Here is a 23,863-nt window from a genome sequence, read left to right as displayed (position 1 = left end):
AATGAGGGATCACATTATATATATTTCTGAAGACATAAATCATTCCATAGAGTCTTTTCTATATATGATGCATATAGAAACCATATATACTGTATAGTCACTATACAGTATATAGTATATAAATGCAATGCTCTACTCACTATACAGTAAAAAGAGGCAATGCTCTACTCACTATACAGTATTTAGAGGCAATGCACCACCAACAACTTCAGGTGTTTTAAAAAAAAAAAAAAAAAAAAAAAAAAAAAAAAACTTCAGGTGTTTAGGAGAGCAGGTAAGCTGTTCACATCAACAGATACAGTATTTAGACCAGGGGTGCCCAAACTTCTACCCACCACTATTTACAGTGTAGTATGTGTATGTGGTTGCTTAGCAACAGCAGGGCACTATGTGATTCAGCGCGAGACGCTCTCCTGTCAGTTTCCTGTCACATTAGCCTGTTAGCAGCTAACAGATTTAGCAGTGAATTATCTCCGTTTCTCCTAAAATGTTTTATTAACTGAGAAAAACGCTAATAATTTATGGGTAAGTTGATGAGATTAAACAAATTTACACTAAAGCAGTCTAATTAAATGCTGAATTTTAGGTCAAAAGTTAGGAACCAGATAAATTAGCTAGCTTCCTTATTAGCGTTATTAGCGTTATCTATTTTAGGGTTTATCACACAGTTCTAACTTAATTTAACTTTTTTTCCCCCCAAAACATCACTCACATGATTTTCTTTTAATTCATATATTCTTTTCTCTCCTGTCGCTCTTTTAGAAAAAAAAACAAACAAACATATTTTATAATAAATAGCTATACCGTTCTGTCTCTCAAGCTATTACATGCTGCCTTTTATATTATGTGGTTTAAGGTGATAAAGATATCTGTAATTCTGAATACCATCTTGTGTTCTATAATATATGTAATTGAATTAAGTCTTTATGAGTTATTGACTAGACCAATATTAGTTTTATTCTCCCAGATATACAATATATAAAATTCCATCTACAGCAAGTCATCTAATTATTTGATATTTTAAAATGTTAGTGTGGTTTAATTGTGGAAACACAGTGTTTGATATTTGAATGTATTGGAGTTTATTTGAGTATAAATTAACTAATATATATATATATATATATGTATATATAAATGTTGCCTGTCAGCAAGTCTTGGTAAATGTCTTGGTTCTAACTACGGCAAATACGTCCTGCAGATGTTTTATAAAAGAATCTGTTTTGGCAGCACATAATGTTTTAGCTCATTATTAGAAATCATAAACATGCCAGAGATTATTTATACAAAATGCAGTACATCTAAATGACACTAGATGGAGGCAATTCTCCTTTCTGAACAATTACAAAATATACTTTTTATATATTATATATATTTTTTTCTGATTTTAAAATTGTCCTGTTGAAAATGTTTGTCATTGGCCCATATATTTATAGCTATCTGAGGCAGATTGTTTCTACCCAATATCATTTATTGTACTCCAATATTCAACACACAATGTGCAATATTAATATCATGGTATGTTAAATCAGATTTTTCACAGTAATATATTTTTACAGAAATAGAGGGTCAGGTGAACTTGGTGCTTGTGTTAACCTATTTAACAGGGTTGATTTTAGACACAACTGCTTCACAATACTCAGTGCTAGGTAGTGTATTGGAAGCATCAGGCTGGTGGATTAACACAACAGTTTAGATGCAGTTTATTGCATCTGAATTTGTATTTAAGTGGTAAATGAAATAATTTAGAGGCTTCTGTGTTTGGACAGAACAGTAGCACTGGGAATAAATAATAAACAATCATTTTCCAGAATAAGGGTCATACAGGTCCTCAGATACACAATGACATTCCAATAAACTGTTATTAACTATTAACTATTATTATTTTGTGATTGAACAGTGAACATGTTAGCTAAAATAAATGCATTTATAATTATAAAACAATATTATAATTGATACATAAATAATGTGTATTTATATGTAAATGACAACTGTGGTTCATTTAGGTTCTTCTTATTTTTTCTTCTACTTCTGTTAAAGCAGAGATTTTACACTGTAGTGATATTTACAGAGCAGCAAACTGTGCTAGTATATATTTAAAGATAATAATACAAAAAAGCACCATACTAGAACATTCTCCTGGATTATTAAGAGGTGACTGTTGTTTTTTCATTGTTTATAATTATTATTTTTCTTTATTGCCATTTATTTTATGTAAAACTTAAGCAAATAAGGACAGTGAGCTCAGTCTGTTTAATGTAGCCATGAAAAACAGAATCATCATGGACAAACTTTTAAAAATGTGGGCCAGAGAAGCACATTTAATGGTTTGCACAACTCGACAGACCACCCGAACAGGTTTTACAGCTGTGTGGGAGAAACGTCTTGCTCATGAATGTTCAAACATTCCATTCAGCCTATTTGCTCTGAGAGAATGGGGTGGGGGGCTTAGAGAGAGACAGGTGAGACACAGGTAAAGGAGAAAGTCTAGTTTCCTCCATTAGAACAGGACAGAAGTCTGGATTCACTCGGTAAGTTCAGAACTGAAGAGAATGTAGAACAGAACCGTGTAGCTTAAAGTCAGAACCGGTTCTAAGGGTTCCTCAGATCCAGAACGGTTCTTTAAGCTCAGCTCAGTGTCCGATTACACTGGAAGAAGCAGGATAAGCATGGAGATCTGAAACTCTCTATTCTGATTCAGCAACAAAATATTAATATTACTAATAATTACAGAACAGTGTGTATATTTATAATTTTGTTTAATGTAGTAATAGTCCTAGTTATAATTAAATTATAATAATTATAACAACAGTAAATGTCTCTATACTCTGTAGAATAATTCATAATAAGGGCAAATCACACTGTTATGTATCATTCTCTGTTTCATTTGTTCTGTGTCAGCAGTGTTGAGCTGTGTGTGAATGAAGAAGAGTAAAAGATGGATCTTCAAAACTCCAGCAGTGGAGGAGGACCTCCTGTCATAAAGTTAGTAAATTATGTAATGGGTTTAATTTGTAAAGTAGTTTTGTATTTTAATGATTGCAGCTCGAATCCTAATAGTGAATATTAATAACTGTAATTATAATTATGAAAATGGTTTATATGATCATTGAAGGACAAAATGAGGAAATCCTGATGTGCTGCATTTGTTTAGATCAGATGGAAGTGATTGGCTATGTTATTAAAGCTGTGAAAACTTGTCACAGAAATATCAAATACATACAGTAATGATGACATAAACAGGTGATGACACTGTGACATAATAACAAACACAAATATATGCAACAGTATTGTTTAATACATTAAAATATGTATATTTATTGGGCGAACATTTTTCAGTTTAGGGGAAGCTGACAGAAAGCTTTGGGATGCTTCTGGGACGGTTATGAAGAAGTTAAAACTTTTGAATAAGTTTTTCGTAAAGGAATACATTACTATCATCATGGATCATCATGAAGATCTGTTTACAGGGAGAAGAGAGCAGCATCTCCAGCCCCCAGTGGAGTGTCTATGAAGAGTGACTGGTCCAAGGGGGAACCTCCAGAGTTCAGCAGTGGAGGAGGAAGCTCTGGGTCTCGGTACATCACTGCACTAAACTACTGTTCTGTTCAGTTCCTGATCTTTATTAAAGATGTGCTGTGTGTTGGAGTTCACTGTGTAAACGCTGTAGTTTTACTGTGTTTAATATTAACAGAACTAAAACCCACAAAGGAGCTTCTCCAGAACCCAGCTGTGTTTCTATGAAGAGTGACGGGTCCATGGGGGATCCTCCTACTTTCAGCAGTGAAGATATGACCTCTGACCCACAGTGAGTGAAACATCAAAGCCTTTTTACGGATTATAACTGTAATTTACCTTTTTAATGCATGTAACACACACACACACACACACACACAGAGGAGGTCATTGTGAGATTGTGAGTTTCTATGTATGTAATGATCAGTGTACACACCTGGGTGTGATGGGGTGGCGGGATTTAGATTAGACTGTCTGATCTGAACAATGAGAGTAAATTACAATATCAGCAAGAGATTGGAGATTTTCACATATATCAATATTAGGGATATGTGGAACTGATTAAAAAAATTATATCTCAATAATTTCCATAATTTTGTCAGTAAAATTAATAAACAATATTTTGCATTATTTAAAAAAATATTTTATTGTACTAGCCCGAGCTTCTTAAAGGATAATAATTGCTTACTAAATATGTTAATGGAACCAATATATTTAATGTTTAATTCCTCGAAACAAACAACCATTGAACTTACCAGTTCACATGTCGAACAGTGCATGTGTGTAAACCATGTAACATATCAGATTTGTAGGCCTGTTGTGATAATTAAGTTATCAACTTATTGTATAATAATTTAACATGATCTTGTTAATTTCCTGTTATGTTTATTTGTGTGTAGTTTAGTGAAGGTGCTGATTTTACCTACTTGCTCTATTCTGTCCTCTTTTATCCTGAATTAACCCAATAAATGCTACCTCTGAGTTCTGAAGTTGCTCTACTACTGTTTTTAAAATATTATTGATAGCAATCTAAGCACTGAATAATTTCTCCTAACCAAAAAAAAAAAAAAAAAGATTCTCCACTCAAATTGTCATTAGCTGCATATTGTGACCCAAACCACAAAGTGCTTTATGGGTGGATAAGAAACATTTTTGCTTTTGTTTTACTTGTTTTGCTTGTGTTTAACTGCATTAAAATCATGACATGTATTGTTTCTTTAATGGCAGGGAAAAAAAATAAATAATTTGTTGTGCATGTATTTAACATCTCAATTGCTGTAAATACAGAAAGGGTTCTAGTACAGTACGTAGAACAGAAATGTTTTCAGAATAAATTATAATACACTTTAGAACATATTTTTATAATTCAAACTGGAAAATTCACATTGTTGCTAAGAAGCATGGTTTATAATTTAATTAGATGTAATTATTGTTAATTAATTACTTGTAGAAGAAATTAAGCATTGACACAGTGGTTCAAAGCAACATTTTTTTTTGGTGTGCTTTAAAATGTCAGATGGAAGATGACATAATTACAAAAATATTTACATTAAATATTGGTTTAATGCAGTTTTTTTAAGATCTGTCTTTTAGTTTAATTTACTAATAATCTGAGAATATATTTATTGAAACAAAATCTTTTCAGTTCAGGTGATTTTATTTATGTGGATTACAGTGTGGGTTTTCTTTTCATTCACAGTAACAAGAAAATAAACAATTACAGGGAAAAACTGGACCACATATTTGAGGTTAGTCCTAAACCATATATTTGATGGAGATCTCCCTGATTTCTTTTACATTTCAGTTAATTTCACTTTAAAGTTTTAAATTGAAAGTATTATAACTGTAATATTGTTATTTTTCATGCTATATGATACTGCCCAGTAACATGATGTTTAAATTCTTTTACACACCAGAGCATCCATAAATACTTTCCTCCTCAGATCAGTGTCATCATCTCTCTCTCTTTGTACTGTAACAGCTTTAGTGATCCTCTGATGTTTGTTTTTAATCAGGAGCTGCAGGTGAAGTTTATCTCTCTAGTGAAGAATGAGCTGAACACTTTTAAGAAGCTCCTGAGTACAGATTACCCAGCATGCTCTGAGAGAGAGGAGGAGGATGATAAGAGGGAGGGGGTGCTGATGATCACACTGCACATCCTGAGGAACATGAAGCAGACAGACATCGCTAACACACTAGAGAGCAGTAAGAGTTCTGGGTCATGACCATGGGTACCAAATTAAAGTGCTAATATTTTCAGTGAAGTTCCAAAGAGAAAACCATGATTAATTGGATTCTGTAAATTCAGTATAATGTACCACAGCTCACTGTAGTCCTCAAACTTAACACTTACTGATTTTGTAGGGACACCATAAATATATATCTAAAGCAACTACTGCTGATAAAAAACACCTTACTACAGCCTTTATTTTAAATTATTATACCATGGAGTTGTCCTACACTGGGGTCTAATGCATGATCACAGCTAATTACATGTTCCTTATTGTCTTCCTCTGTTATCAGAATTAGCCCCAGCATGTCAACGAAAGCTCAAATCCAAACTGAAGGATAAATATCAGAGAATTAATGAAGGAATTTCAGGCTATGGAAACTCAGCACTTCTGAATGAGATCTACACAGAGCTCTACATCACAGAGGGAGGGGGTGGAGATGTCAATCAGGAACATGAGGTGAAGCAGATTGAAGCTGCATTCAGGAAAAGGCAAACTCAGGAAAGACCAATCAAATGTAACGACATCTTTAAACCCTTACCAGAACAGAACCAGCCCATCAAAACTGTACTGACTAAAGGAGTTGCTGGAATTGGAAAAACAGTCTCAGTGCAGAAGTTCATCCTGGACTGGGCAGAAGGAGAAGTAAATCAGGATGTTCTCTTCATATTTCCACTTCCTTTTAGAGAGCTGAATCTGATGAAGGAGAAGAAGCTCAGTCTGTTGAATCTTCTTCAAAGCTTCTTCACAGAAACACAAGAATTAAAACAAAGACATTATAAGAGCTACAAGATAATGTTCATCTTTGATGGTCTGGATGAGTGTCGACTGCCTCTGGATTTCCAGAACAATGAGAACATAGAGGATATAGAAGAGCAAACCTCAGTGGATGTTCTGCTGACGAACCTCATCAAGGGGAATCTGCTTCCCTCTGCTCTTCTCTGGATCACCTCTCGACCAGCAGCGGTCAGTCAGATTCCTCCTGAGTGTGTTGATCAGGTAACAGAAGTGCGGGGTTTCAGTGACCCTCAGAAACAGGAGTACTTCAGTAAGAGGATCCAGAATCAGGACCTGGCCAACAAAGTCTTCACACACATCAGGTCTTCAAGAAGCCTCTACATCATGTGCCACATACCAGTCTTCTGCTGGATTACAGCCACTGTTCTAGAGAGAATGCTGAGTGAAGCTGAGAGTGGAGAAATACCCAAAACCCTGACACAGATGTTCACACACTTCCTGATCTTTCAGATCAAACACAAGAGCCAGAAGTACAGTGGGAATAGTGACCCTGATCCTCAGCAGACTAGAGAAAGTATTCTGGCTCTGGGGAAACTGGCGTTCCAGCAGCTGGAGAAAGGAAACCTGATCTTCTATGAGGAAGATCTAAGAGAGAGTGGCATCGATATTAGAGAAGTATCAGTGTACTCAGGAGTGTGTACCCAGATCTTCAGGGAGGAACATGAGCTGCACCTGGGGAAGGTCTTCAGCTTCATACATCTGAGCGTTCAGGAGTTCCTCGCTGCTTTATATGCATTTCTCAACAGAAAAATTCCAAAAGAACAATCCACTGAACAACAAACCAGTAAAGCTTTCAAGCTTTTCAGCAGGTCAACGATGACTGACTTCCTCAGCAGTGCTGTAGACCGAGCCTTACAGAGTGAGAGTGGACACCTGGACCTGTTTCTTCGTTTCCTGCTGGGTCTCTCACTGGAGTCTAATCAGACTCTATTACGAGACTTACTGACCCCATCAGAGAGGATCTCTCACAGCAACAAGGAAACAGTCAAATACATCAAGAAGAAGATTGAGGAGAGCTCCTCTTCAGAGAAATCTATTAATCTGTTCCACTGTTTGAATGAACTGAATGATCACTCTCTAGTGCAGGAAGTTCAGAAATACCTGAGTGGAGGTGGTGACCGTCGTCTTCATCAGGCCAGGCTCTCTCCTGCTCAGTGGTCAGCTTTGGCTTTTGTGTTGGTGAACTCAGAAGAAGAGCTGGATGAGTTTGACCTCAGTAAATATCACCCATCAGAGGAGTGTCTTCTGAAGCTGCTGCCAGTAGTCAAAATATCCAGAAGAGCTCTGTAAGTATTTTAATTCGGGTCTTCATTCAGGTTTTTTTATGAACTGCTGATTTTTAGCACTTTTCATTGATTCACAGGTAGATTCACATTATTTACATTGTTACACATTAGTATGTTACACATTCATTATTCTGTGTGTGTGTAATAATAATTAAACCCTTACATTATTCTAATGTTTATTCTAAGATAATTTATAAATGAGATAATTTCTGTCTTGGACTGATCAGAAACAGCCTTAAGAAAACAGTTTAATAGTTTAGGCAACTTATGCGTTATGTGTTTTTGGTTAAAATTAATGCACATCCTCTACAGATACACACTAAAATAGTGCTGGGTTATTTGACTAAAAAAATCACATTTCAGTATGCTTTAGAGAAATGTTGAACAATACAATGTGATGAACATTTATCAGCATTTATTTGTAACATCAAAATTTGCATATTTAAATACTTAATATCTTACTGTACATCCCAGTACAGTACACACTGTTGCTGTTACTGTGAGGCATTAGTTCAATAGGTTTTCTCTTCTACCGGAATTAATCTCCTGTTTATTTCTATAGATATTGTTTAAGCTGAACATGAAGGAGTGGTTTGAGCTGTGCAATACAAGCATTCATCTGCCAACATTTATTCAGCACATTAAGGATTCTAATTTAAAAAGAATCAAAACCGCCTTAATCTTTTGAGTAAAATAATTAAGACTCTGTCCTTTTTGCCTGATGACAGACTATACAATTAAGCATAATTGTACAATGTGTACTTTTCCCTTCGTTATGATAGCAAAGACACACTGACGTGCCCAAAATCAAGCTGCATGGTGTGCATCTGATGCTAAAATAGGGCCTTTAAACAAACAATAAGCACATACTGACTCAAACTATGATTTGAATGTGGAAATCTGTGGAAAAGCACAGCACATCCAATAAGAACAATAGCACTCTATATCTTTTATACAGCAGTTAAAACCTGGTATCTTAAAGAAAGCACTGATTGATTTTACACACTGTTCTAGTTTAATGTGTGCAATGTAAACATGCTCGCATTTCACTTCTCTGGAGGCAGAATTACAGATTTACACCAATAAACACATTTAATCATTTTATTTTTGTTCTCTTAAAAATATGAAGAAGTGAGTCAAGGTTTATGAAATCACACAAATGGAAAAAACATTTACCTGAAGAATATAAATAATATGATCATGTGAATAGTCTTATAAACAGAGAAATATTCGTCTGCTCAAACTTATTTCCTTTTTAAATATACATCCATTCCTACATCTTAGTTCAGCACTTTCCGGAAAAGGTGAGATAAGAGCTAGTAATTTAGGGCTAGTAACAATGCAAAACCACAAAGCATATTTCCAAGCTCTACTCTAAAGCATCATTACTGTTTGTGTTCAAAAGGCCCAGAACTGACTGTAGAGTTTAATAATTTATTAATATATTATTTGTTCTGTTTAATCTGTGGAAACCTAATGCCATTGGCTGAAGCTAGTCACATGTTGTTCTCTGATGTCATTTCCTGTAGGAAACAGTGTAGATTTTGCTGCCTCATGGCCAGCTACCTTAGTTTGCTCTGACTGTTCAACTCTGTTCAGCTGCTGTGCGTTATTGAGAAATTGTAAGTCAAGACCATTTATTTCAGTAGTATGTGTGATTGGTAATGTTTAGTTTGTATAAGTAAGCAGACTTGTATTGGCTAAATGCATGTTTAGTTTCACATCTACACAGCTGTATTTGGTGAATAGCTTTGTTAGTTCTTTGTATTATAATAGTTTGAAGACATTTATTTGATACCTCTTTGCTGTGTTATTATTTCTACTTTGTTTCATTGAATGTGTGGCTTGAGTGAAACTAGCAACAGCTACTCCGGCGTCAGTTACTGAGAATGACCACTAGATGGCGCCTAAGTACTATCAGAGAACTGTGGTGCCCTAGATAGGCCTAAGATACACCTTTTAGAATTTTTGAGGTAGTTTCTTTATCTCATTTAGTTCATTAGTACCTGTATTGTTATTTACAGATTTATCTGTTTGTGTCTCCTAGACCACAGCCTGTAACTACGCCTATGTCCTTACCTGCAATAAAACTCTTGATCAAACTCTGGCTTTAGTGGTGTTCTGGCCGACACACCAGACTGAACACGGTGTACCTCGCTACCAGAGCCAACAACAATACATTCACAGTGGTCTCCACTACATTGATGGTCCTTCGAGCCGGATGGCCCTGTGTTTAGTCCAAACATGGATACTGCTCAAGAGTATGATGTGCAGGGCGCCCGTCCTAGGCGCCATATTCACCCCCCTGCACGCTATGAAGATTATGATGTACAGTTTCCTGGTTCCCATCATCAGAGGCAGGGACATGAAGTTGGGTGTACCACTCACCTGGAGGAGGTTAGAAGAATGACTCCCATGACCTCACATCATGGACCCGCACCTCAACTGCACATTCAAGAGGAGGTCTCATTCCATGATGTTGAGCATAGCTCCTCAGCCGGAAAGATGTATCATGATTCAGAGAATCATTTTACTTACCCATCTGATCCAGAGCAATACCATTCCAGCCCTTATGAAAGACCCCCTTTGTCCAGACACTCATCCAGCGATCTCAGAGAAGAATTAGAGGAGATAAGGTATGAGCGTTGTCTTCTTCGAAAGACACAACAGTGTATGTCCTCAGACTTGGCTGAGCTGAGGTCTATTCTAACACAGATGAAGCAATCAGTGAATGCTGCACCTAATGTACAGAGAGACCAAGGTCAAGATACAGCTCAGGCAATGAAAGAGCCCATTCCTGAACAAGACAGTGAGGAGGAGGATTGGCCTGCACCACCCCCCTGGCCAGACTATACTGAAGATGAGCTAACAAGTAATCAACCACTCTTGGAACGCCTTGACACGATGATGAGTGAACTTCAAATTCTCAAGGAGAAGACCCAAGCCACTAGGCAGCCTGAGTCAGCTATAAAGCGACCCACCCTAACATCAAAGCATGATGTGTTACCACTCCGGAAGCACCACGGCATTGCAGCACAATCCACTCCTGCACGGATACCTGACAGGGTCTCAAATCCTTACTCACAGCATTGGGTGCCACCCACCAGGCAGTTCCGGTCTGAACATCCACCAGCTGTCTCACAACCTCTATCAGCTGCTTCACCTTATTCAGCACAGTTCCTCACTAGTAACATTGCGAATGAGACGACTTATAGAGGGCCTCGACCAACCATCCCTAGCTTTGTTCATAGAGACCCAAGCGAGTTCGCTCGTCTAAAAATCGCATTAGAGAACCTTCTACCAGTTGAGGCAACAGAATTATTCAAGTATCAGGTCCTAGTGGATCACTTGAGGTTAGAAGAGGCAAGATTGGTTGCTGATGCCTATCTGCACTCTCCAAGACCCTATTCAGATACATTAGCAGCTTTGAATGACAAGTTTGGCCAGCCACATCAATTAGCCCTGAAGCGAATTGCCACTGTGATGGAGTCTCCAGATGTAAGACGTGGTGACACTGCTGCATTTGAGAGGTTTGCACTTCAGATCCAGTCACTTGTAGGCTTGCTTAGCACCCTTGGCTCTGAGGGACAAGTGGAGTTATGGTGTGGTTCACATGTTGCCCGCCTACTGAGCAAGCTACCACCGGAGCAGAGAGCAGACTTCCGTCGCTACATGTTTCCTCAAGCTGGGACCAGTTACACTCTGAAGGACCTGGCTGACTGGCTAAGGCATGAGGCCTGGTGTCAGGATTTTGATGGTCAACTACCTACGAGGATGGGAAGGGAGAAACTGGGACCCAAGGTCGAGACACGCCCATGGAAGCGATCTGTTGCTGTTTTGCATGGATCCAAGGATGGAACCTCAGTAGAGGAGGTTCAAAGGGCTATCTTAAGAAAGGGCAAGAGCCAACCTTACTGCCCATTCTGTGACAATTCAGAGCACTATCTTAGTCAGTGTACTGCTATCTCCAAGCTCACCACAGAGCAAGTGACAAATTGGATAAAGGCCAACAAGAGATGTTGGCGATGTGCCCGATCCCACCATGCAGCACAGTGTAATCTCAAGAAACCCTGTAGTCTATGCAATAGGAGGCATCTGCAGATTCTACATGAGGTAAATGACCGATACACTGAAGGCTCGGCAAAGTCCACAAATAAAGAGAGATGTGCTGCGAGCCCAGCTACTGAGGTGCTCTACTTAGATAGACCCACTGAAGGACAGCGAGTCTTGTTGAAGGTTGTGCGTGTTCTTCTCCATCATGGTGATAAGATCATTGACACCTTCGCAGTTTTGGATGATGGGTCTGAGAGAACAATGTTATTACCTTCTGCGGCTCAGAAACTAGGTCTAAAAGGCACACCGGAGGAGCTACCTTTACGTACCATCAGACAAGATGTGCAAAATCTCCATGGGTTTTCGGTCTCCTTCTCTGTCTCCTCCCCTGCATCTCCAAAGATCAAACATCCGATTTCCAGAGCTTTCACAGCAACTCGCATTGACCTAGCAGACCACACCTACCCCATGAATCTACTTAAGAGGAAGTATAGCCATTTGGTTGGTCTCCCCATACCTTCTTTCAAGAGGATACATCCCCTTTTGCTCATCGGGAGTGACCACCCCTCCCTTATCACACCCATTGAGCCGGTCCGTTTGGGTCCTCTAGGAGGCCCTGCTGCCATTCGTACTCGCCTGGGATGGACTCTGCAGGGTCCAGCATGGACAGTGAATCAGTCAGCCCGTCCTCAGCAGTGCCTTCTATCATCAGTATCCCCCCAAGTGAGTGAGCTGATGAAACATGTTGAAAGATTATGGCAAGTGGATACTGTCCCTTTCAGAAATGAGAAATTGGTAACTCGCTCGAGACAGGATCAGGAGGCTATTTCTCTGCTTGAGGCCAAGACCACACGTGTGGAAGTGAACGGCATTCTTCGTTATGCCACTCCACTTCTTCGTCGGAAGGATATGCCCCACTTAAAGGCCTCAAAGGAAGCAGTCATGTCCAACTTACGAAGTGTAGAAAGAAGACTCTCCAGGGATCCAGATCAAGCTAAGGCCTATAAAGTCGAGATGGAGAAGTTGATTCAAGCTGGGTCAGTGGTCAAACTAAGTCCTCAGATGCTAGGAAGGGAAGAAGAGACCTGGTTTGTTCCTCACCATATGGTGAGCCACAATGGCAAGAACAGGCTGGTGTTCAATTGCTCCTACCAGTACAGAGGACAGAACTTAAATGAGTACCTGCTCCCTGGTCCAACCTTAGGTGCCCCACTGCTAGGAGTCCTCTTGAGGTTCCGTGAACATGCTGTAGCCATTTCAGGTGACATCAAAGGAATGTTTCACCAGGTCCGTCTCCTCCCAGAGGACCGCTCCTTGTTGCGCTTCATATGGAGAGACGTGAGCCGAGAGGAACCAGTAGCAGTTTATGAATGGCAGGTGCTTCCCTTTGGCACAAGCTGTAGCCCATGCTGTGCTACCTTTGCTTTGCAACGCCACATCACAGAGAGCAGCCAGCCAGGAGACGAAGTGAGATTGGCAGTTGAGAAATGTTTTTATGTCGACAACTGTCTTGAGAGCCTACCCACTGTAGCCGAGGCCAGAAATGTGGTTGACAAACTAACATCTCTCTTGAGGTCCGCAGGATTCGAACTGCGCCAGTGGGCCAGCAATGAACCAAGTGTCATCAGCCACTTACCAAAGGAGGCAAGATCGGACAGTGTGGAGCTTTGGCTTGCGCATGAGAAGACGGATGCTCCAGAGTCAACACTGGGACTTAGCTGGCACTTCACAAGCGACACTTTGAGTTACAAGTATCGACCAATAGATTATGATGTTCCAACAATGCGAAATATCTACAGGGTGTTGGCAAGCCAGTATGATCCCTTGGGGTTCATTTCGCCCTTCACCACCAGAGCCAAGGTATTAGTCAGATCACTGTGGGACAAACATAGAGGTTGGGATGACCCATTGCTACCTCCAGACCTCTTGCAGAAGTGGAACGACTGGACGGATGAGCTCCAGATTCTACCCCAGATCAGACTCCCCAGATCGTACTTACCCAAAGAGACAGACATGTCTGAAGTCCGCAGAGAGATGCACATATTCTGCGATGCATCTGAGCAAGCATACGGCTCAGTTGCTTACCTTCGAACCTCAGATGGTCAGAGTCCAGGGACAGTCCAGCTCTCGTTTCTGATGGCTCGTTCCAGGGTTGCTCCTAAACGCCTCCATTCAGTGCCCAGGTTAGAGCTCTGTGCAGCACTTGTTGGTGCTCAACTTTCTCAGCTCCTGCACAATGAGCTTACATTGAGGATAGATAACACAGTCTTGTGGACAGACTCCACAACAGTGTTAACATGGCTGAAGTCGGAATCTTGTCACTTTAAGGTCTTCGTTGGGACCAGGGTGGCAGAAATTCAGGATCTAACTGAGCATCATATCTGGCGGTACGTTGATTCTGCCCGAAACCCAGCCGACGATATCACCCGGGGTAAGACCTTGCAAGCACTCGAGAAACCCAACAGGTGGAGTCAAGGGCCCCCCTTTCTGTTGTTGCCCCCCAACGAATGGCCAGGGAACCCAACCATCAATCCAGTTGATGATTCCTCTGAACTCCGCAAGTCTGTTGTCTGCGGTGTCATTTCTGCTATGACGAATTACCCTGAGATAAATCCAAATGAGTGCAACACCTGGAAGGAGCTCCTCGAAAGCACGGTCCAGAAGCTATCCGTGTCAACAGATGACAAACGCATTCCAACTGCTGAAGACTACTGCAACGCAGAGAAGCTGATCTTCAGAATGGCTCAGTCTGACAGTTTCTCTGAGGATTTACGTCTCCTAAAGGCTGGGAAACCTGTCCTCAAAAGCAGTCGACTTCTAGGTTTGTCTCCAGAGCTTGACCATGCTGGAGAACTAATTCGTGTGGGAGGCAGACTTCGCAGGGCAGGTAACCTCAATCTTTGTACCTTGCACCCTATAGTCTTAGATCCTGCACACCCAGTAACCAGGCTCCTGATCCAAGATTTTGATAGTCGCCTGAAACACCCAGGTCCAGAAAGGGTGTTTGCAGAGATTCGACGCACATATTGGATTTTGAGAGGACGTGAGGCAGTCCGCCGTTTCCAAAGAACTTGCCCTGACTGTCACAGATGGAAAGGAAGACCCACTGTACCAAAGATGGCTGACCTACCGGTAGCCCGCCTTCAACTGTTCAAACCCGCATTTCATTCTACGGGGATGGACTGTTTTGGACCCTTTGGGGTCAAGGTAGGACGCCGAAATGAAAAGAGATGGGGTATAATATTCAAGTGCCTTACCACCCGTGCTGTGCACTTAGATGTTCTTACCTCGATTGATACGGATTCATTCTTGATGGCTCTCCGGAGGTTTATAGCCCGAAGGGGTACACCTGCCGAGCTGTTTTCAGATCAGGGGACAAACTTCAGAGGAGGGGAAAGGGAACTTCAAGAGGCCTTTTCAGCATTGTCCCCACACTTACAACAGCTTCTAGCCAAACAGAAGATCCATTTCTGCTTCAATCCTCCAGCAGCACCTCACTTCGGAGGTGTATGGGAGAGAGAGATCCGTTCGGTGAAGACTGCACTTTACACCACCGTGGGTGCACAACCAGTCACTGAAGAAGTCCTTCGTACTGTGCTCCTTGAGGTTGAGGGAATCCTCAATTCTAAACCCCTGGGCTACGTCTCTTCAGATGCCAGTGACCTTGACCCAGTGACACCAAATTACCTGTTGATGGGGCGGCTGGACGGCTCCCTTCCACAGATAGTATATCCAAAGGATGAGCTCCTAAGCCGTCGTCGGTGGCGGCACTCACAGGTACTGGCAGACCACTTTTGGTCCAGCTTTATTCGTCTGTACCTACCAAGCCTGCAGTCCCGCCAAAAGTGGCACTCCGGGTCAGCGAATCTCCCTGGAGGTTCAGTAGTGATGATGGTAGATCCCCAGTTGCCTAGAGCCCTCTGGCCAATTGGACGAGTTGTCAAAGTCCACCCCAGTGCTGATGGTCACATTCGGGTTGCAGATGTACAGGTTAAGGGTAAAACATACACCCGACCTGTTGCCAGACTTGTGTTTCTGCCAGCCCTCCCCTCTTCAGAGGAAGAAAGCCGTCCTGGATCTGCAGTCAATCAGTAATTGATGGAGCCTTTGTTGAGAACAAATGTATTCTATACATTTGGGGGCGGCTGTTCAAAAGGCCCAGAACTGACTGTAGAGTTTAATAATTTATTAATATATTATTTGTTCTGTTTAATCTGTGGAAACCTAATGCCATTGGCTGAAGCTAGTCACATGTTGTTCTCTGATGTCATTTCCTGTAGGAAACAGTGTAGATTTTGCTGCCTCATGGCCAGCTACCTTAGTTTGCTCTGACTGTTCAACTCTGTTCAGCTGCTGTGCGTTATTGAGAAATTGTAAGTCAAGACCATTTATTTCAGTAGTATGTGTGATTGGTAATGTTTAGTTTGTATAAGTAAGCAGACTTGTATTGGCTAAATGCATGTTTAGTTTCACATCTACACAGCTGTATTTGGTGAATAGCTTTGTTAGTTCTTTGTATTATAATAGTTTGAAGACATTTATTTGATACCTCTTTGCTGTGTTATTATTTCTACTTTGTTTCATTGAATGTGTGGCTTGAGTGAAACTAGCAACAGCTACTCCGGCGTCAGTTACTGAGAATGACCACTAGATGGCGCCTAAGTACTATCAGAGAACTGTGGTGCCCTAGATAGGCCTAAGATACACCTTTTAGAATTTTTGAGGTAGTTTCTTTATCTCATTTAGTTCATTAGTACCTGTATTGTTATTTACAGATTTATCTGTTTGTGTCTCCTAGACCACAGCCTGTAACTACGCCTATGTCCTTACCTGCAATAAAACTCTTGATCAAACTCTGGCTTTAGTGGTGTTCTGGCCGACACACCAGACTGAACACGGTGTACCTCGCTACCAGAGCCAACAACAATACATTCACAGTGGTCTCCACTACAGTTTGTTTGCTCTAACAGATACCTAAAGTTAATAATATATAAATATAATGAATATTTAAGTTTTAAAGGGCAGAAAGAAAAATGATAGGTTCAGTAAATTCACATACCCTGAAAAGCCCCCTTGCTCTTCCTCTGCTTTTTAAAACTTTTTCAGTACTTCAGACAGACAATATATTTTACAGTTTAATTCTGTTTTCTATTATTTGTCTATCCATTCAAATTAAAAAAATCCTTATTAGGGTTTATTGTAAAATCTGTTGTTTATACTTGTTTTTAGACTAGCTTCATGCAATCTTGGAGTAAATACGTGTGAAAATATGGGAACAATTTTAAACCTGGAAAACTCCTCCCTGAAAGAGATAGACTTCAGTAACAATGACCTGCAGGATTCAGGAGTGGAGCTGCTCTCTTCTGGACTAAAGAGTTCACATTGTAAACTGCAGATTCTCAGGTCAGTGTTTCTGTGATTTTTGTTTTGAGATTATACAGGTCTAATTGTGAAATTCCGGTGTTTATGTTATATTATATACATTATATTATAACAAATCACACAAGAAAAAGTGTCTTGTGAAGGACAAATATGAACTCTCATGGGTCTGTAGTCATCTTAAGAATGTCCAACTTGAATGAACATTTGAGACATATCACACAAAATTGTGATGCACAAGCAAAAAATATTTTAGCTGAAGGTAATGTGAAAAAAGCGTTTATTGAATATTAAAGTGCATTATTTCCTTAGTCTGCCACGTTGTTCCCCTTTCCTTCTTTCTATTTTCTCTCACCCACATGTTTTTTTGCTCTGTCTGCAGATTATCTGGCTGTATGATCACAGAGAAAGGTTGTTCTTCTCTGGCTTCAGCTCTGATTTTAAACCCTTCCCACCTGAAAGAGCTGGATCTGACCTACAATCACCCAGGAAAGTCAGGAGTGAAGCTGCTTTCTGCCAGACTAGAGGATCCACACTGCAAACTGGAGACACTCAGGTAGGTCTGAATTGATAATTATTTCATCAACGTATTGTGAGACAAATGAACATGTTTATTTTTTTCTCCGTCAATATTGACTGTTGTGCTCTAACGGAGGACACTTTGCTGTGTGTGTGTGATGTGCTTCATGGGCAAGCAGAGGGAAAGTTAGGTGTTAAAGTTGTGAAACACATTGCATTTTAGGCAGGGGTGCAACTACATACTATTTGAGGTGTATGCAAACATACTGTCGGCGCCCACTGAGCTTCGAAAAACCAGCAAGCTGATTGGCTGTTTCTCCTGAAAGGCGGAACTTTATCCTTGAACTGGCTCTGTGATTCACGTCAAGAGATTTTCCATTCGCATACGCTGCATACTCCCTTTTTGAGCCACTGATTTTGGGACTTGTGATAAATCTAGTTGTAGTCACGAGGTACAACAGTGGAGCAGCATGTAACCTTAATTCTGTTTTATTTTTGTTTGCACAGCCACATTTTTGTATTATGCCATAGCTATCTGTACTAAATGCCAAGTACTTTGTTTTGGCTCATGTTTCCGGTGGTAAAAAGAACAAATGTTTAGGTAATACACTAGAAGAGGTTGAACAGTTTAGCTGTTCCTGGTCATGAAGACAGAATCAGGATAAATTAGGGTTGGGTGGTATGACAGTATTTCGGTATACCACGGTATTTAAATATGGTGACGGTTTTGTAAAATAGTGACAGTATATTAACCACGTGACGTGCCAAATCTGTACTTTGAAAAACGGGATATTTAAGACATTCTGCGCATCCACAATGAAAGAGCAGTGGGAGGGGTAAGCAGTTGTAGCTCACTGATTGGTTATGGGTTGGGGATTCTCACTGAGGAGATCATACAGCAAAAACTCAATAAACTCTACAGGTTTCACTAATTTTCACCGAAATTATCGCCACAAATAGCCACATTTGTGATGTAGTGGCAATAAAACCCCAGCAACCAACCAACCACCGAAATGATCAGATTTATCCATTTATCCTGCAGCGTGGGGTGTTCTGGTGTGTGAGTTACTCACAGGTAAAGTTACAGCTGCTTCTCAAATATTTCTCATCTCCTGGTTCTCTACAAAACAAGTTTTTTTAATGTCCTTCACACTCATATTCTAATCCCATACAGAATTCTGCATCTTCCTCAGGGTTTTCTGTCATTATTTCGCGGCTAGCTCGAGCGCTGTAAATATAATCAATTACGCGGACCGTGAGGCGCTGTGCGATGCATTGTGCTGCCGAATTCTGACCCCCGCAGAACACCGGCTCCCCTTCGCGAGCAGAAACGGCACAACACCACCTGCTGTTAGTGGAAACAGAGCTTATAAATAAATTAACAAACACGAAAATGAGGGTATTCAATCTGTAATTTCAGTTCGTTGTAGTTTTTCCTTTTAATTACCGTTTTTATTAGTTTCAGTTAAGGAGAACTTTCCCTTTCAGTTTTCGTTTTTTCGTTTGTTTTCATTAACAATAATACTTTGTTACTTAGGTATATGGTGATTATCAGGCGATAGCTTTATTTAAAATAAAAATAGTATTAAAAATATATTACTGGAGCTTGGACTCGAGATTTTCCATTACTTTACTCGGGCCGGGTCAGGTCCGGGCAGAGAAATAAAAATCAAAGTATCCTGCTATTTAAAAGAATGGAAAATTAATAACAATAATAATATAGTTCTGCATACTAGAGATTAGATTGTCTGCCTGAACCCGAGCGTAAACGCGAGCCTGAACGTGAGCCTGAACGCGAGCTAATCCACGCGTTTAAAGCTCCTGGTGGATTAATGGGTGGCACTTCGTGCTTCTTCTACTGCCTACGGGCTGCATGACCTGCAGTCTCTCAGCCTGACAGTCAGACTACAGTGTCAGCAGATAAATCGCGTGTGGTTTTTGAATGCATCTACACCAATGGGATGTGTCCAGGTAGCTGTGCCGTATGCATTTGGTGCATTTTCAGCTGCACAATGTTTACTTTTTCCTTTGTTGTGATAGCAAAGACACACTGACACACCTTAATTCAAGCTGCATGGTGTGCGTTTAACAGTAAAATAGGGCCCCTTCATTTCTGAGGAGATAAAATTAATGTGACTGAGTTGGCATGTCAGCTTTATTTAAAAACTGTGGTTCTTGGTCCTAGCGTGTCAACAGTCTGATAAAGACAGAGATAAAAAAAACAATAATAAATCTGACAGTTTTAAATATGATTGTAGAATAAAATACATTGTTTTTATGTTTACTCTGACATATATTTCACTGCAGACAGTATGAACCCAAAATATTTCATGTTTAGTTTGCTTAAACTCATTTATTTTTTATATACATCCATTCATACATTTGTATGAATTTGTGATGAGAGCCAATAATTTAGGGCCTGTAATTGTCCTTTCAATAAGACTATTCAAAACCACATGCTGCACATATTATAAAGAGATGTCTGTCAAAGAAAAGGGTACAGGTACTGCACCAGCCTGCCTGTATTCCTGACCTGTACTCAGTAGAAAATGTGTGGACAATATAGAAACCTGAGTTAAAAACACTTCTAAACTTGAATCGTTAAACTCTACCTTTATAAAAAAGCAGCAGTGTTTAGTCTTCCAATGCTCTGCCTCAAATCACTCCCTCTTCCCTATGTAGTGCACTTTGTGGGTCATGGAATAGCACCACCTCCACCCACACAGTGTACGATATATCTAAGTAAAAGTCATTTTTAAATTCATCAGTATGAAACACAAATCCTTATTTATCATTTAAACAGTGTTTTTTATGTTTGTATTAGGTTTAAAAGTAGTGCGCTATGTAGGGATCATGATGTGAAATCTTCTTCTCAGGAAGAGGGAACACTGCAGGCTGGCCTTAGTGTTAGAGGAGGACGGGGAGCTGTGCAGATTAAACATTAGCAGTGCTGCTGTACAGAGCTGATGTTTCTGTTAACTCAGTTAGAGCTGGTTTCGGAGACACAGCTCCACAATGATGTGTGATAAAAGCTCAACGTTTTTAAGCTTTCTACCTTGATACCAAATAGCTCTACAAAACTCAGTTTAGCGTCTGGTTTAAAAAGGTAATTTTACATTAATGATAAGCTTTCAGCAAGTAAAACCTTGACATGTGCCCAATTACGTAGTCCCGAATTTCACTCCTTGCACGAAAGCCGTTCCTGTTCCATGAATGTGAAAGCCTCTTTATTGAGAAAGGACAATCCAAAATTGTGATCACCAACAGGCAGGGTCAAAACCAAAATGCAAAAATAAAAGGCAATAAACATACCAACAGCATAGGTCAACAACACAGCATGGCAGTTTGAGAGTGTTACATAAAATTGTAAAAGATATATAAAAAAGGGTCACACACAGAATAAATAAAACACACACAAGGTAAATGCTTTATAGATGACGGACGGAACCAGATCAAATGCTTAGCCAGGGTCTGAGAGGTGTCGTGTGATCAGTAATGTGAGCAAGTGAATGAGCGATGTCAGTGCATGGTGCATTCTGGCCAATGGTGTCCAGAAACAGCAGCATCTTTTCCACCAGGTGTGACACCTAAACCTAAGACTTAGTCCTCATATAAGACAAAAATGTAACTAATTTAGAGTGAGATTTCATACTACGGCAATTGACTGTGCTATTAAAAGTTACTAAGTATTTGAAATGGTAGTGCTAACTGTAGTGAATTTTATCTTAGTTCACAGTGGAACTGGTAACTTCATCTCTAATTGGAGATCTTAAGCATTTTGTCACTGAATGAATCCACTTGAACCAGCACCAATCAGAGCTCTGTGTACTCACACTCATCCCTCACCAGTACAAACACACTTCACCATAATGAAACATTCAGTTGTGCTGTGTGAAGTGTGTAAGGTCACACACTTACTCAGGAAAAGCCAGAACTTCATATTTCTTCCACCATATTCCCGTTTCTCAGTCCCACTAAAGGAGGGTTTAGCTCAGCAGTGGAAGGGATGGAGATCAGAACCCACATGAGAAGATAAATCTTCCTGTAGCAGCTTATAACAATTAATTAATTAGTTAACTAACTTATCTGTCCTGCGCTGCAATATATTCTGATGAGACCTCTACTCAGGGCTTCTTCACCACTGTTTGGAAAGAGAACACAGTAGCTGGAAATAAGATGTATTGAAATAATGAATAATTTCTTATTTATATAAGGTTTAGTCCAGCATATGATGCTCTAAACTGCAGCATTACAATCAGAGGTATTCTTCTGACAGCTGTTAGCCTCCATGCTACAGCTAACACAGTTATTTTTATTATAATATAGAGTTCAGTTAGATTAGAACTAATGCACTTTTATTTACTGTTACTGAGAACACACTGCACAGGTTCTTTAACACAGTTCTTTAGTAGAATATAGAGTTCAGTTAGATTAGAACTAATGCACTTTTATTTACTGTTACTGAGAACACACTGCACGGGTTCTTTAACACAGTTCTTTTAATAGAATATAGAGTTCAGTTAGATTAGAACTAATACACTTTTATTTACTGTTACTGAGAACACACTGCACGGGTTCTTTAACAGAATTTTGGACACTTCCACACACCAGTCAGATTAGAGAGAGAGAGAGATATGAACATTAATAGGGTCAAAGTACATTTCAGTTTGTGAAAATGCTGTTGTGTGTGTGTGTGTGTCTGTGTGTGTGTGTGTGTGTGTTTAGAGTGGAACATGGAGGGAAGATCAGAATCAGACCTGGATTTAAAAAATGTAAGTTCTCTTTCACACACACACACACACACACACACACAAACACACACACACACACACTCAATATTCATACTGCACACTCACCCACTCTTTCACACAAGCACACTCTTACACACACACACACTACACACACACACACACACAGTACATAAAACACTACATACACACACACCCACACAGAAATTACTTAAACACTACACACACACACACACACACACACACACACACACACACACACACACAGATACTACATAACACTACACACACACAAACACACACAAAGACACTACATAACACTACACACAAACACACACACAAACACACACACACACAGACTAGATAAAAACACTACACACAAACATACACACACACACACACACACACACACAAAGACACTACATAACACTACACACAAACACACACACACAAAGACACTACATAACACTACACACAAACACACATACTACACACAGACACACACACACACACACTCACACACAAAGACACTACACACAAACACACACAAACACACAACACCCTCTACACACTCTCTCTGTGTCAGTGCAGTGTGTGTAATGTGTGTTCTTGTGTTCAGGGTTCTGTGATTTCACACTGGATCCAAACACAGCGCACCGTCGTCTCTGTCTGAGTGAGGAGAACAGGAGGGTGGAGTGTGGAGAGAAGCTGCAGTCGTATCCTGATCATCCAGAGAGGTTTGATTATTATCAGCAGGTTCTGAGTAGAGAGGGAGTTACTGGACGCTGTTACTGGGAGGCTGAGTGGAGCGAAGGAGGAGCTGAAGTAGCTCTGAGTTATAAAACCATCAGCAGGAAAGGAGAAGGTTCAGACTGTCAGTTTGGAGAGAATATAAACTCCTGGAGTCTGTACTGCTCTGATAACAGATACTCTGTTCATCACAATAATAAGAGAACTAATCTCTCCACTCCTCCCTCCGGCTGTAGGAGAGTAGGAGTGTATGTGGACTGTCCCGCCGGCACTCTGTCCTTCTACAGAGTCTCCACTGATACACCCTCACACACTCTCACACACTTACACACACTCTACACCTCCTTCACTCAGCCCCTCTATGCAGGAATTAGGGTTTATTATATCGGCTCCTCAGTGACTCTGTGTGAGATTGAGTAAACCTGTGATTCAGAGGCTGTTAGGAACACAAGCTGTATAAATGCTTTCTAATCTGGTCTAAAGACGGACTTGTTCAAACTGCCTCATTAATCTACAATTGGTGTATTTTAATATGTAATATATTTCAGAGTATTAACATTATTACTGTACAATGTTTGTATGTATT

The 23,863-nt window shown here is 40.1% G+C and overlaps 1 protein-coding gene across 2 annotated transcripts in view; it reads left to right on the top strand.

Annotated features, from left to right (window-relative positions):
• The first annotated feature begins 2,438 nt into the window (after window positions 1–2,438).
• Window positions 2,439–23,863, top strand: part of LOC111190067 (NLR family CARD domain-containing protein 3-like) — a 62,889-nt gene continuing 41,464 nt past the window's right edge. Inside the window, exons 1-9 of one of the 2 annotated variants that reach the window (XM_049468158.1) lie at window positions 2,439–2,528; window positions 2,902–2,982; window positions 3,468–3,575; window positions 3,692–3,805; window positions 5,213–5,261; window positions 5,529–5,718; window positions 6,037–7,828; window positions 17,111–17,284; window positions 17,643–17,816. In XM_049468158.1, coding sequence (XP_049324115.1) covers window positions 2,936–2,982; window positions 3,468–3,575; window positions 3,692–3,805; window positions 5,213–5,261; window positions 5,529–5,718; window positions 6,037–7,828; window positions 17,111–17,284; window positions 17,643–17,816 — 2,648 coding nt within the window. In that variant the 5' untranslated portion in view covers window positions 2,439–2,528; window positions 2,902–2,935. The remainder of the gene's footprint in view (window positions 2,529–2,901; window positions 2,983–3,467; window positions 3,576–3,691; window positions 3,806–5,212; window positions 5,262–5,528; window positions 5,719–6,036; window positions 7,829–17,110; window positions 17,285–17,642; window positions 17,817–23,863) is intronic. The other variant, XM_049468157.1, reaches the window with a different exon arrangement.

This window comes from Astyanax mexicanus, chromosome 1 (assembly GCF_023375975.1).
Source record: "Astyanax mexicanus isolate ESR-SI-001 chromosome 1, AstMex3_surface, whole genome shotgun sequence".
In the NCBI taxonomy this organism is placed as follows: Eukaryota; Metazoa; Chordata; class Actinopteri; order Characiformes; family Acestrorhamphidae; genus Astyanax; species Astyanax mexicanus.
Note: the sequence above shows the minus strand (reverse complement) of the source record. Positions and strands in the feature narration are given on the sequence as shown.